The sequence below is a fragment of the Mesocricetus auratus genome, unplaced genomic scaffold, assembly GCF_017639785.1.
Source record: "Mesocricetus auratus isolate SY011 unplaced genomic scaffold, BCM_Maur_2.0 Super-Scaffold_100676, whole genome shotgun sequence".
NCBI classification, from domain to species: Eukaryota; Metazoa; Chordata; class Mammalia; order Rodentia; family Cricetidae; genus Mesocricetus; species Mesocricetus auratus.
The window spans coordinates 117066138-117078450 of NW_024429266.1; the positions used below are offsets into that span (position 1 = coordinate 117066138).

At 45.4% G+C, this 12313-nt stretch overlaps 1 protein-coding gene across 2 annotated transcripts in view; it reads left to right on the top strand.

The window, feature by feature from the left end:
- The window catches only part of Creb5 (cAMP responsive element binding protein 5), a 390725-nt gene that overhangs the window by 291164 nt on the left and 87248 nt on the right, over positions 1-12313 (top strand). For both annotated transcript variants that reach the window (XM_005076816.4, XM_005076815.4), the window contains 2 exons: positions 2510-2636; positions 8181-8291. In XM_005076816.4, the coding sequence (XP_005076873.1) occupies positions 2510-2636; positions 8181-8291 (238 nt within the window). The remainder of the gene's footprint in view (positions 1-2509; positions 2637-8180; positions 8292-12313) is intronic.

Consider the following 12313-nt stretch of genomic DNA (forward strand, 5'->3'; position numbering starts at 1 on the left):
ATATATGTATGTATGTATGTATGGACACCACACATGTGCCTGCTGCCCAAGGAAGTCAATGGAGGGTATCAGATCCCCAGGAACTGGAATTCAGATGGTTGTGAACCTCCATGAGGGTGTGGGAATTAAATCAGGGTCCTCTGAAAGGGCAGTGAGTAATCTCCACCACCAAGCCATCTCCCCAGCATCTAATTACTGTTCGACAAGCAACTCTTTTCAGCAAAGTTCCCAAACAAACATCAAAATGGGGCCTCTAAACAAGTGTCAGTTTTGACAGAGTCCCATTCTGTACCTCTTAGGTTGTGCTAACCACCTCTAAAGAGACTTTGTGATAGTACAGTCATGACCTCACTCAGGCAGCTGTGGTTCTCAACCTTCTAAATGTTGAGACCCTTCAATACAGTTCCTCATGTTGTGGTGGCCCCACCTATAACACCCATAACATTATTTCGTTGCTGCTTCATAACTTTAGTTCTGCTGCTGTTATGAGTCGTAAAGTAAGTATCTCATATGCAGCATTGGTGACCCCCATGAAAGGGTCATTTGACTCCCAAGGGGATCTCTACCTTCTGGTTGAAAACTGCTGCCCTATAGTGTTTTAGGGCAGCTAGACCCCAAAGCCTGATGGAACTGTGGGAGCCCAAGAACCTTCACACCTACTCTAGGCCCACTGGTTGGGTCTACTCTGTGGAGGTCCACAGGGCACACGTCAGGAAGGAGGCTTCGTGATTTATTTGAAAACACTCGCTCGGTTGTTGTGAGCTTCTTATGCTAACCTACTTTGGTTTTTACCCACACATACACTATTGGTGTAGCCCTGTACGTTCACACAACCTCCGTGCCATGCTTTGTGCTTTTTTTTTTCTCATAGATGCACCCGCCTGTGTGTGTCAGTCTTGACTAATTGATGTCTGATCTTTCTAGGATGCTTGTAACTGTGAAAAATAGCTCTTTTTCAAAAAAAGCTCTCAGGCAAAAACCGTGAAACGTTTCATCTTCTTTGGAATTTTAACAGCTATGTAAAGGAAGAGCATGCTAGCATTCTTGTCCTATCTCAGGCCCCAATTCTCGTTGAGTCACCAGAACTTCATGGAAGAGTAGCCTCTTCCACTGCTCGGCTGTGACTCTGAACTGACCTATGGTATCCTGACAACTCTACACAGTGCCTTGGTGCTGGGATGGGATTCTGGAGTCTAATGGCACCAGGATGCTCTCCCAGGGCTCCAGACAGTTTCATGTGCTCTGCTGGGGGCTTTGGACAGGTTCATGGGTCTCTCTGCACTGGGCTGTGGTTCTAGGCTGAGGCTCCAACTAGGCTGTGATGCTCTGGTTAAACTCTGGCTAGAGCCTAGTGCTGTTCGAATGCTTTAGATAGACCAGGGTTCTCCATGTTGGAGGAAGGCTGTGGCCTATATAGAATCCCTCTAACTGTAGCCTCATCCAGTTTTTGGCAGGAGGAGTCACATGTTTTATTATCTTGAGAGAATGTACTGGTTCTGGAAGTGGGACACGCAGGATTAGAGAGGGCTCAATATGGAAGACTCAAGGCCCCTTCTGCTTGCCATTCACTCTGATTTCATGGCCTGGGGTTTATCCAGCTCCAGAGAGCAGAAGTGCGGAGAGATTGAGAGTTCTGTCGCAAGGTCACTTGTTTGCTATTTTTAATAAACACAAATAATTCCCCTTTTCCCTCAGCTCCACATTCCTTGGCTGGCTCATTAAATCAATTTCAGGCCCTAAATTTTTTTTTTGGCAAGTTGAAGTAAGATTTCAAACTATGCATTCTCCTGGGAAATGCTTACTCAAATCCTGAAGATCAGGCCCAAATCAGTTTCTGTCAAACAGCCTAACACCTCATGTTATTATGAAATGAGAGATTGGTAATAGGGTGCTGAACCCTGGACTTCCCTATGAAAGGCTGAGTTCAGTGCCAAGCCCCATGGTCCAACTGCATTTGTTTGTGCCCTGACTTTGTGTTTTTCCACTCATAGTGGAATTACAAAATAAGTCAGAATACATTTCTGCCAGGAACACATGAATGGAGCTTGCTCTGTGACTGTGGAATGAGCATGGACCTAGAGCAAAGCCAGGCAGGCTTCGGGGCAAAGGTGTGAGCTGAAATGCCGGTGTACCCAGATCCTCAACACTAACACACTCCACATGCTGAGATAGCAATAAGCTGGGCATTCTGCTACAGATTTTCTTCCTTAGAGGTGGAGGCTATTGGAGACACACCAGCGTGTTTCCACTGAACATCAGTTAGATAACGGGTCAGGAAATGAAGTGGAATTTGATGTATTAACTAGGAAGCAGCAAAGGAAACCAGGCATGTATTTTATTTGTTATTATTTCCCTAATATCCTCAATTATGTGGCTCTCCCATCAGAGGATCCGATCTGTTTGCCTGTGATGTTGGTGTCCCCGTTGGTTTGGATGCTGGGTAACAGACCCAGGCCATCAGGAATAATGTGTTGTTCTTGTTTTTTGTTCTTTTTCTCTTTGTCCCCAGGCCTGTCCCAGGCTCTCTATCATCTCTGCTCCATCTCCACAACAGACAGAGGCAGCCCATGCCGGCCTCCATGCCTGGGACCCTGCCCAACCCCACCATGCCAGGATCTTCTGCCGTCTTGATGCCCGTAAGCATTTTTGGAGGGTGAGGGGGTTGCAGTGATTTCCCCATTAGTACTGAGGCTCCAGGGAGGGGAGTAGAAGCTGAGATCTGAGCTGTCTGGGAAGAAGGCAGCGGCCTCTGAGCGCACTTGAGCTGTGGGGTAGGTTGTATATCGTAGTCAGATGACCATCCAATAGCCTTCCCTGTCCTTTGGGGCTTTAATGTGAGGGAGGGTCTATTTTACCTGTCAGTGGCAAGTGACCCCACCACACTCAAGCAATGGAATTAGTTCAGGAAGATACGGTTTTATAGCCACAGTCAGCCCTCTGTCTGTGATTCCACATCCACAATTCAGCCAACCTTGGACTGAAACTGTGGACTGAAAAATGCATATTTTCTGAACATGTACAGACTTCTCTCCTTGTTATTATTCCTCAAACATGGTTTAATAACTTTTTACAGAGTATCTCTATTGTATTAGGAAGGATAAGATGATATAGAATAAATGGGAGGGATAAGCAGATTATATGCAAATACTGTGCCATCTAGCAGAGGGACTTGAACAATCAAAGATTTGGGCGTCAAAGCAGAGGCTGGTGTACTAATGCTAATTCCCTGTGGATACTAAGGGATGGCTACAGTTTCGAGTGCCTATCTTATATACAGGGTCGTCAAATGGATAGTGATGGTTCCAAGCAGAACCCAGAGCATTCATTAAATGATCACACGTGATAGCTGGTAATCTGCATTCATGCACATCATGTTCTTCAAATGGTAGCATTTTCTGGGTGCTTGCTATATGCTGCTCACCACAAGCACTTTGTCCGCACATGAAATGGTCCGGCAAGAAGGTCTGCAGTGGCCCTCACCTTTTGAAAGGAGGAAGTTAAGCCAGTGGTAGCTTGTCCATCTGAGAAGCAAAGCAGCTGGATTCTGAACTGGAGAATCCTGGCTCCCAAGTCTGCTCTTTCAGCTACTAAGTGATGGGTACGTTCTCTTTTCACTCACAGCAAACCACTGAGGTTCATGCTTGTGTATACTGGTGTCTCCGGTGAGAAAGTGGGCACTCACAAGGTTCTGTGCCCTGGCTAAGGGTGTACAGCTGGTAGGTGATGGTCAAGGTCTAAATCTAATTAGTCTGACTCCTGACTTGTTGGTTTTCATTTGAAATGAGGTCTCACTACACAGCTCAGGCTGACCTTGAACTCTCATCTCTGACTCTTAGTGCTGGGTTGCAAGGCCTGCACATTACACCTGACCTCAAGAGCTTCACTATTAATTAGCAGGTGTTGTGGGGAGATGCAGTAGAGCAGAGTAAGTCTGGCTCTCTTCTAGGATGCTCTCCCTTTCCATCTTCCTCATTGTTCCCGGCATTATGCTTTAACGGACAGAACCACAGGAACTCTTGAAAGCCCTGGAAGCAGTATGACAACCCAGTGAGCAACCCTCCCACAACACACTGAGCATGAACATTTTAGCATCTTAGGGCATTGTCAACATGGTTGTCCCTCTTTGTGCTCTGTTGTGGTCACTGCAGTTTCTGAAAAGCCCACTTTATAGATGAGAAGCTAGAGGGTAAGCAGTTGAAGCTTCAATGTCTAATGTAACACTGTGGGTGAGTGGAGGTTATGTATGAGTGGAACCCACTTCTCACTTCGTGACGAGCAGCTCAGATTACTCCCTATTGAGCTATTGAGAAATTGGCTCAGTTAGCAGTGGGGAAGGCCGAGGAATGGACAACATCATGTGGACTCAGTTCAGACAAATGAACCTTCCATCTACAAATGCTCTCTCTGTGGTCCGGGCTGGAAGCCTATTGTAATCTCTAGCTGGAGGATAGATGGAAGATCTGGTTATTCTCACTAGACTGGTTGACAGAGAACAGCACTATTAATACATAAATCCCTGGTTTCCTTCAGTTCAACTAATTTCCTGGAGATTGCGACTACATGCTGTCCTCATGCTGTTTCTATGCCCCACCTGTCCAAAGCAATTTTCTTTTCGGAATTTCTACACAACAATTAGAAAAATGCCACTCTGGAGATCTTTTGTTTCTATGTGGTTCAATTGTCATTTCCAGGGATGTGGTGGGAGCTGAAATCCTAGTACCACTTACCGATTTATCCTGTCACACAGCTTGACCCGCTGTTGATGCTTTAGATCAATAGAAAGGAGCAAAAGATTCAGATGAATGGTCAAGAACCAATATAGACAAAAAGTCAGGGACATGGCTCCTGCCAGAGTTCCCACAGTCCACAGCAGGACATTGCTACCGTGACTCACAGTGAAGGTGGGAGAGAGAGTTTGTCTCTCCGGGGAACGGTAGGCAATATCTGGAGACACTATTGGTTGTCATGACAGGGATGGGGTAGGAAGTATGGTGTTCTAATGGGTGGAGCTAAGGATGCTGTTGAATGTCTCACAATATACAGAATGCTCCCACAACCCAGAAGTATTCGGGACTTGACTCAAGGTGTCAATAGTGCTGGGCTTCAGGGATGCTGAAGTTATTGGTCAAATTTCAAAGAAATACCTCTAGGGTCCCCAGGCCCTTGAAATCCGGGTTCTCCTTCCTTAGTCACTTTTGCCAGCTCCCGTGCTGCGACTCTGGCTTCTGGACTGTCAGTCAAAGGCTGATCCTCCCCTTAGAGTCCCCACCCTGGGAAATCTCAAGGCCCTGGGCTTCCAACTTGAGGCTGTCTTTAGTTGAAGGTGAGAGTCTTAATTGTTTCATGATGCATGCTTCCAGGCCACACCCTTCACTAAACCTAGACCCAAAGTACATGATATAGTCATTCATTCATTCATTCATTCATTCATGCTATACACTTTGTTGAGCACTTTCAGTGTGCCAGAAACTGTTAGATGCTAAGGATACAGGGAGTACAAGGCAGGTGCTGCCTTCAAGGACTTCCTGTGATTGACTTCCTATCATCTTGAAAGTCAAATGCCTCCATAATTTGTGGAAATGCATACCCCTTTATCATTACAAAAGCTCTTTAACCTGTGGACACTGAGTCCCTTGCTTTCTGTAGTGAGAAGAGGGGAATCCTTAATATGGGTGTTTTGGTGTAACGGCTGGAGATGGGATCCCACGGCCTCCACACATTTAGCGAGCTCCCTTCCACTGAATGGACACCCTAACCCTTGCCTGGGCCATTTACTCACAGTGGTGAAACACTGCTGGGCATTCAACAAAGCCATTCTGCTTCCTATCAGCCCTGTAAAGTCAGGCAGGACGTGAGCACAGCTAAGCTGGGATGTTCGTTTTGAGCTGATGCTTGCTCTTACGCTACCTGACGATAATCAGCCAAGATGGAAAGCCCAGGGTTTCTTTTTACCAGATGCACAAGGCAGCCTTCTCAGAACCAGTATTTTGTGTAATGGAGTAGAAACCATCGTAAACAACTACTTACAAAAAAAATGAACAGGATTGCTGTCTCCTGGCCAAGAAGTCACAAGCAGGCTGCTCTCGCTCCTGTGTAGCTGAAATGCTTCATCCTGCTAGAACTGGGAGGCTAAGCTCACCTGGGCTATACTTTCCCTCTCTGAAAGAGTCTTCATTGGAATAGAGGGCCCAATGCTGCATCTTTCCTCTTATTGCTTGGCCTCTAGTGGGGTGAAAGTTCTATGTAAGGTGCATTTCTTGAATTCCTCACAACTTAATTACAGCTTGTGAGAATGTTCTTAATGATACTCAACTGGAGAGCATTTAAAATGGGTTAAATGGCACATTTTATGTTAAGTATATTTAATCGCAACTCAAATGATTTCAAAATAGAGTGCCTACGCTGTCTGGAGAACTAGCGCACTCGGGAGCAGACGTTTTGTTTTGCTGAACTGTCAAGGTCTCAGGAAGCTGGCCTTCATTAGCTTCTCTTGACATCTTTCCTACACCCCAGCCGGATAACAGGTCAGCTGATTCAGGCGAGGGGAGGCTGGTACGCGTCTTAACAGGCAGCTTTTAGCTGGCACCACTGGACTGCTCAAAACAGCATATTAACCAGATGCCTTTGCCAGGGTCACAGCCACCGAAACTCAGCCACCTAAGCCACCTTTCCCTGGCCATCCACTCAGGCTTGCTTTCAAGCTTGCCCTGTAGGGAAGTTCCCACACTCCCTTTTGAACCTTCATTGATAAGGAACTCTTTACCTTCCAAAATCACACAGACTAAGCTAGGGAATGGGGGACCCTCAACTTTCTAACCACATGTCCACCCTTTAGGAGAAATGCACTGAAGCATCACTTTGCCCCCAGCAGTCAGTCTGGCTATTTGCTGCATGATATAGGTGTATTTTATTTCACTCTTCTTTGAACAGTACTAATTTTCTCCTTAACAGGAAGTGCTACTGATCACATGCATCCTTTCTGTACTGGCACAGAAATTATGCTATGCAAGTTGATTAAACTGTAACTTCAAAGTCTGAAACCTATTGGGGGCAAGGAGCGCTGAGATTTAGTATATTATCTACAAGTTGTATATAAAAGCAGTACATGAGATATTAATGTCTAGACATCGATTCCATCCCCCTGAAAGTCGCATTACGTACATGTAAATGTTCCAAAATCCTAAAACGTCTAAAATTGAGACAGACATCTATTCCAAAGTAGCCAGGTAAAGTGCTGTCAACCTGTAATTACCTATAGGATGCCCTGAAGATGCCAGCATACTGGTCAGGTTATTGCAGCGCTGTTAACTCTAGACACTGGTAAGCTATCAAGAGATCACAAAGGCGAAGCTGTCCATCTGTGGCGTGTCATTCCCATCCCCCAGCTCCTTTCTTCCATACAGAGAGCTTAAGCCAGCTGTGGGGCCTCGCTTTATAGCCCTGTGAAATCTTGGCCAGGTTAAGAGTAGGAGATACCCCGGGGGCAACTTGAGTGGGGGGGGGATGGGAAGCAAGGCTCTTTTGTTTTGTTTTGTCTTTGAGATGGGGTATGCCTGTGCAGCTCCAGCTGGCCTAGAATTCCATAGGGTGACCTCCTAGTCCCGATCCTCCCAACTTTGCCCACCAAGTGCAGAGTTAACAGGCTTTTGCCACCATGCCTAGGGCTGTGCTGATTTGCACTGTAACAGCAGAGAGAAGCACTAGAGGGGATACAGTTGCTTTAAAATTCCTTTTATTTTTCCTCTTGTTGAATGATTCGTGGTTACTATACGAAATGTCAGGTAAAATAATGCCAAAGGCATTCTATGGTAACTATTTGGTGCATTATATAATCTATATAATCTTTTAACTTTGTATGCACTTATTATTCTCTAGAGCAACAGAAATAAATCTGATTGGAGATAGGTAGAAACATTTGGTGGTTTTCTTTGGCAATGTCTGTCAGACTAGGAAGTTCCTTTTGGCGTGGGGAATCTGCTACGGAGCACGCAGAACCCGGTGACTCTTTGGTGTGCTCCAGTTCAAGATTGGAGAGCGCATTACTCCCTGCACCACGCCTGTGGTTTCCCAGCAATTGGATGAAATGCTGAATGACCTCCCCCAACCCCGACCAAAGCAAAGTGCAGCTTTGTCTGTGGCCTTCCCTGCCCTTCTAACTGTGTTGCTTTCCTTCCTCATAGATGGAGAGACAAATGTCAGTGAACTCCGGCATTATGGGCATGCAAGGCCCCAACCTCAGCAATCCCTGTGCTTCTCCCCAAGTCCAGCCAATGCATTCAGAAGCCAAAATGGTAAATAAGACCTTCAGTCATCCTTCCGTTACAGTGTGCATGTCGTAACACCAAGTTCTGGTGTGATTCCATCCCTTGGTTAAGGCAGTAAGCTCTTGTTCTTTGCTCTGGTGAATAGGTATTTCTGGGGGAAGATGACTGACAGCTGGGCTTTGTCTTTCAAGTATTTGTTATAGGTTTCCTGCAGCAGATTATCACGTCCCAAGCATTAGATTGGCATGTAATGTTAAGGAAAGGGTGTCCAGAAATTTGGGGAGTTAGGGTAGAACATGCCTGACTAATGTATTTATTTGCTCTTTGTGTGAAATAGCAAAATACTACAGAATTCTATAACCTAGTTACATCTTTGATGTCACTCTTCCTACCCAATGTCATTAAAACAGACTTTTAATTCCTATGTGTCCACTGCCATAGGAACACTGTATCTGGCCATCTGTGTGGCAGGCAATCTGTGTGGCGTGATCACATTTGACAACCTTCCTTGACCTTTAGCTTGTGAGGTTTGGGGGCATTATGGCCAGACTTTCAATACTCGGAGATGGATCTGCATGTCTATATTCTACTAAGTCTTGGTAAAGGAGGTTCTTGTTTCTCTTAGCAATATAAAGTAGATTTTCAGATGCTATTTAGCAGAGTTACAGGGAATAGCCATTCCTTTTTAATGTAGTTAAATTCCATCAGCATAGTTCACATCAGGTGACAGAGATGCATCACAGCATGTCTTTTCTTTATATTTATTTTCTGTATCAGATAAAGGTGGTGATTTCTAGAAGTGGGTGTGTATCTGGTATGCTGGCTGGCAGCACTGATTGTATGTGACAATCAGTGTGAGGATACTGTGGACTTCTGAAAGTTACCCATCACATACGTGGAGGGTGGGATCTGTCCTGATGCCTCCCACAGCATGCCTTGTCCCTTACTTTGGGGAACCTAACCCACTTGACCCCAGGAATCAACTGAACCCCCAGTGCTGGCTACCCTGGGCAAATGGAAACTGTGGTCAAGTGGGCTCTCTCTGCTCCACCACAGGCTCTGTGATGTGCCAGACGGCACAGTGTCCACAGCAAAGCTTGCTAAGTCCTTTTGGAATCGGCAAATATTTTTCAACTCAAGCCCCACAGAGCCAAACCAAATACATGCTGGCAAAATAAAGTTCAAACTGGCATCTGTTTTGGATACCAAAGCAATGCCATTTACCCACCCCCTCCTTTTTAAAGAAAAATAAAAATGAACTATAAAGGTGCTTAAGAAGAAACAAAATTAAACTATTTGTACGTGTATGAGTAAATGTGTTGGGGCTGTGTCTGGCATCTTCTGTCTCCAGCTACAGGATCCTGCAGTCCTCTTATTTGCTGTGAGATCAGTGTTCAGACAAGCTGGAGATGAGATATAATGTATGTGGCCCTGACAATTGATTTTCACCGGGTCTTAATGTCACTATTCAACTATGAGAGAGAGAGAGACAGAGACAGAGACAGAGACAGAGACGACAGAGAGAGAAAGCTTCCCCCTCTCTTCTTGCTGCCAAAGAAGGGAAATGCTTCCAAAGGTGGCACAGGTTTATAACATGGCCAATTAGTTGTGAGTAATGTCAGCTGGGAACAAAAGGGACTTGGTCTGGTCTTCAAAGAACGGTGTTGCCCTACAGTGTTCACTGAGGTAAACGCACAGAGTAAGCACGGCACTCTGCTCTAAGTGAATAAGCATTTCCAGGCTGGTGATGTCTGGACTCATGAACCTGATCTCAGAATTGGTGCCTGAGAAGCGCAACGTCTCTCTCTCTCTCTCTACTCCCAGCTGTTACCTCTGTTGCCCCTCATATGACCAATACATTATTCCAAAGGGGAAAACAGCAGTGTTGGCTGCTAATGATTGGAAGAATAGCATGCACCATTCCATAGTGGCTCGGAGAAGTGTCAGGTGGACTTGGTCACATCGGTCAGCGTTTCTGTTCTTACCCTGCTTGCTTTGCTCACTGCTTACTCATTTCTTGCCGTCTATTAGCCATACAGGCTTTTCTAGCAGTTTTGGGGCTGCTCAGATGAAAAGATTTTATGAAATACCAAGCAGTAAGGAAAAAAATCTTCCATGATTTTAATGTCAGCCAGAGCCTCCCCAGGTTTCTCTGAACTCTAGGGTTTGTTGTTCTTTGCCTAATTTTCTTCCTGTGTGAGACTGGAATGGATTCCAGATTTCAATGGAGACTCTTGTTTCACTGTTTTCAAGGACTTTTCCTAAGGTCACACATGGGCCTTTGTGATGAATGTCCTCGTCAGGCAGGGTGTGTTCTCAGGGCTCACTAGCAACCAGCTCCCCAGGAGGTGTTGCCCTCCCACCGCAGCCTGACTTTCCCGAGGGTTCATTTCAGAGCCCAGTGGCTCCCAGCAAAAGCCACCATCCTGAATTTGGAGGTGGACAAAAATCTCTCAAGACGGGGTTTATTTCCACGCACAATGTTGCTAGAGGCTCACTGACCAGAGATCACCCATTAGAATGCATCTGCTGCCCGTCCTGGACATCATCCATTCTCTGCTGAGAGTGAGGAAATTGAGGATCTTACCAGACTCAGTAGTGCACTATTCTGGGCTATCTTAACTAAGGAGCATGTGAGGCAATGTTTGACTTATTGCACCTCCTTTACCATAGTATTGACTGGTTCTCCATTACATATTGTATAGGTTCTTAACTGGTATTGAACTGGCTGCACAGATCTACATGTGTCCACAGACATATTGGCTTCCACTGGGGGCTCACCAACAGACCGAAGTCACTGGAACCCTTCTATCCATCCATCTTTCTTTCTTTTCTTTTTTCGTTCCTTTTATTTATTTTGAGACAGGCTTTCTCTATATAGTCTGGCTGTCCTGGAACTCCCTCTGTAGACCAGGCTGGTCTTGAGCTTTTAGATTTGCCTGCCTCCTGAATGCTGAAATTAAAGGAGTACGCCACCAACACCCAGCAGTTTTTTTAATGTGTTTGGGTATTTTTGCCTGTATGTCTGTCTATGTATCTACCATTGAATCAGAAGAGGGTATCGGATCCCCTGGAACCAGAGTTAGATGCAGTTGTGAGCTGCCTTGTAGGTTGCTGGGAATTGAACCCGGGTCCTCTGTAAGAGGAACAAATGCTCTTAACCATTGAGTCATATCTCCAGTGTTCCCCTCCCATCTTTATAATCACCCTAAGTTACAAGATCTTCTCCCAGATTCTTAGTTTCTGGGTGTCTTCATTGGAAGTGGGGTCTGAAAGAAAGGAAGTCACTAGGCACTTGGTAGATACTTTTAACATTTAAAGGAGAAAGAGAGAGAAGTGGGGAGGATTGGGATGAGCATGGGGAGAGAGAAAAGGAGAAAGGGAGGAAAACAGAGACGGAGAAGATAAGGGAAATGCAAAGCATCATGGCACTCGCATCATTGCAGTCTGCTGTGTGGACGTGAAGAGGGTTGAGTGTGGTGTTCTGGTTTTTTGTTTGCTTGTTTTGGTTTGGTTTTTTGAGACAGGGTTTCTCTGTATTGTTTTGGAGGCTGTGCTTGAACTCGCTCTGTAGACCAAACTGGCCTCGAACTCACAGAGATCCACCTGCTTCTGCCTCCCGAGTGCTGGGATTAAAGGCATGCGCCACAAAGGTCTGGCTAGCGTGATGTTCTCAGAGTTAGAAAAACTGTTCCTTTCCTTCCTTGCTGTCTCTCCACCTCCCTTCTTTGAATGGTTTTGTAGACTACATCTCCAGGTCTTCTTTTATTTTTGTTTTGAGAAAGGTCTTAAGTTACACAATCTTACCTTGAATTCACTAGGTAGCCTAGGCTGGCTTCAAACTTATGATTGTTTCTTTTTTTGTCTCAACTTGCCAAGAATGTAAGATTAGATTTCTTTTAGTGGGAAATAGACAAATTCTATTTGAATGGGATTTTGTTATAAAGTGATCTGTAGTAAGTCTGGAAGCTGAATACATTGCAGAGAGCTGGAGGAACTTGTCTGTGTCACTCTTGATGCGGTGACTACCACAGTGTAGAAGCTAGTTA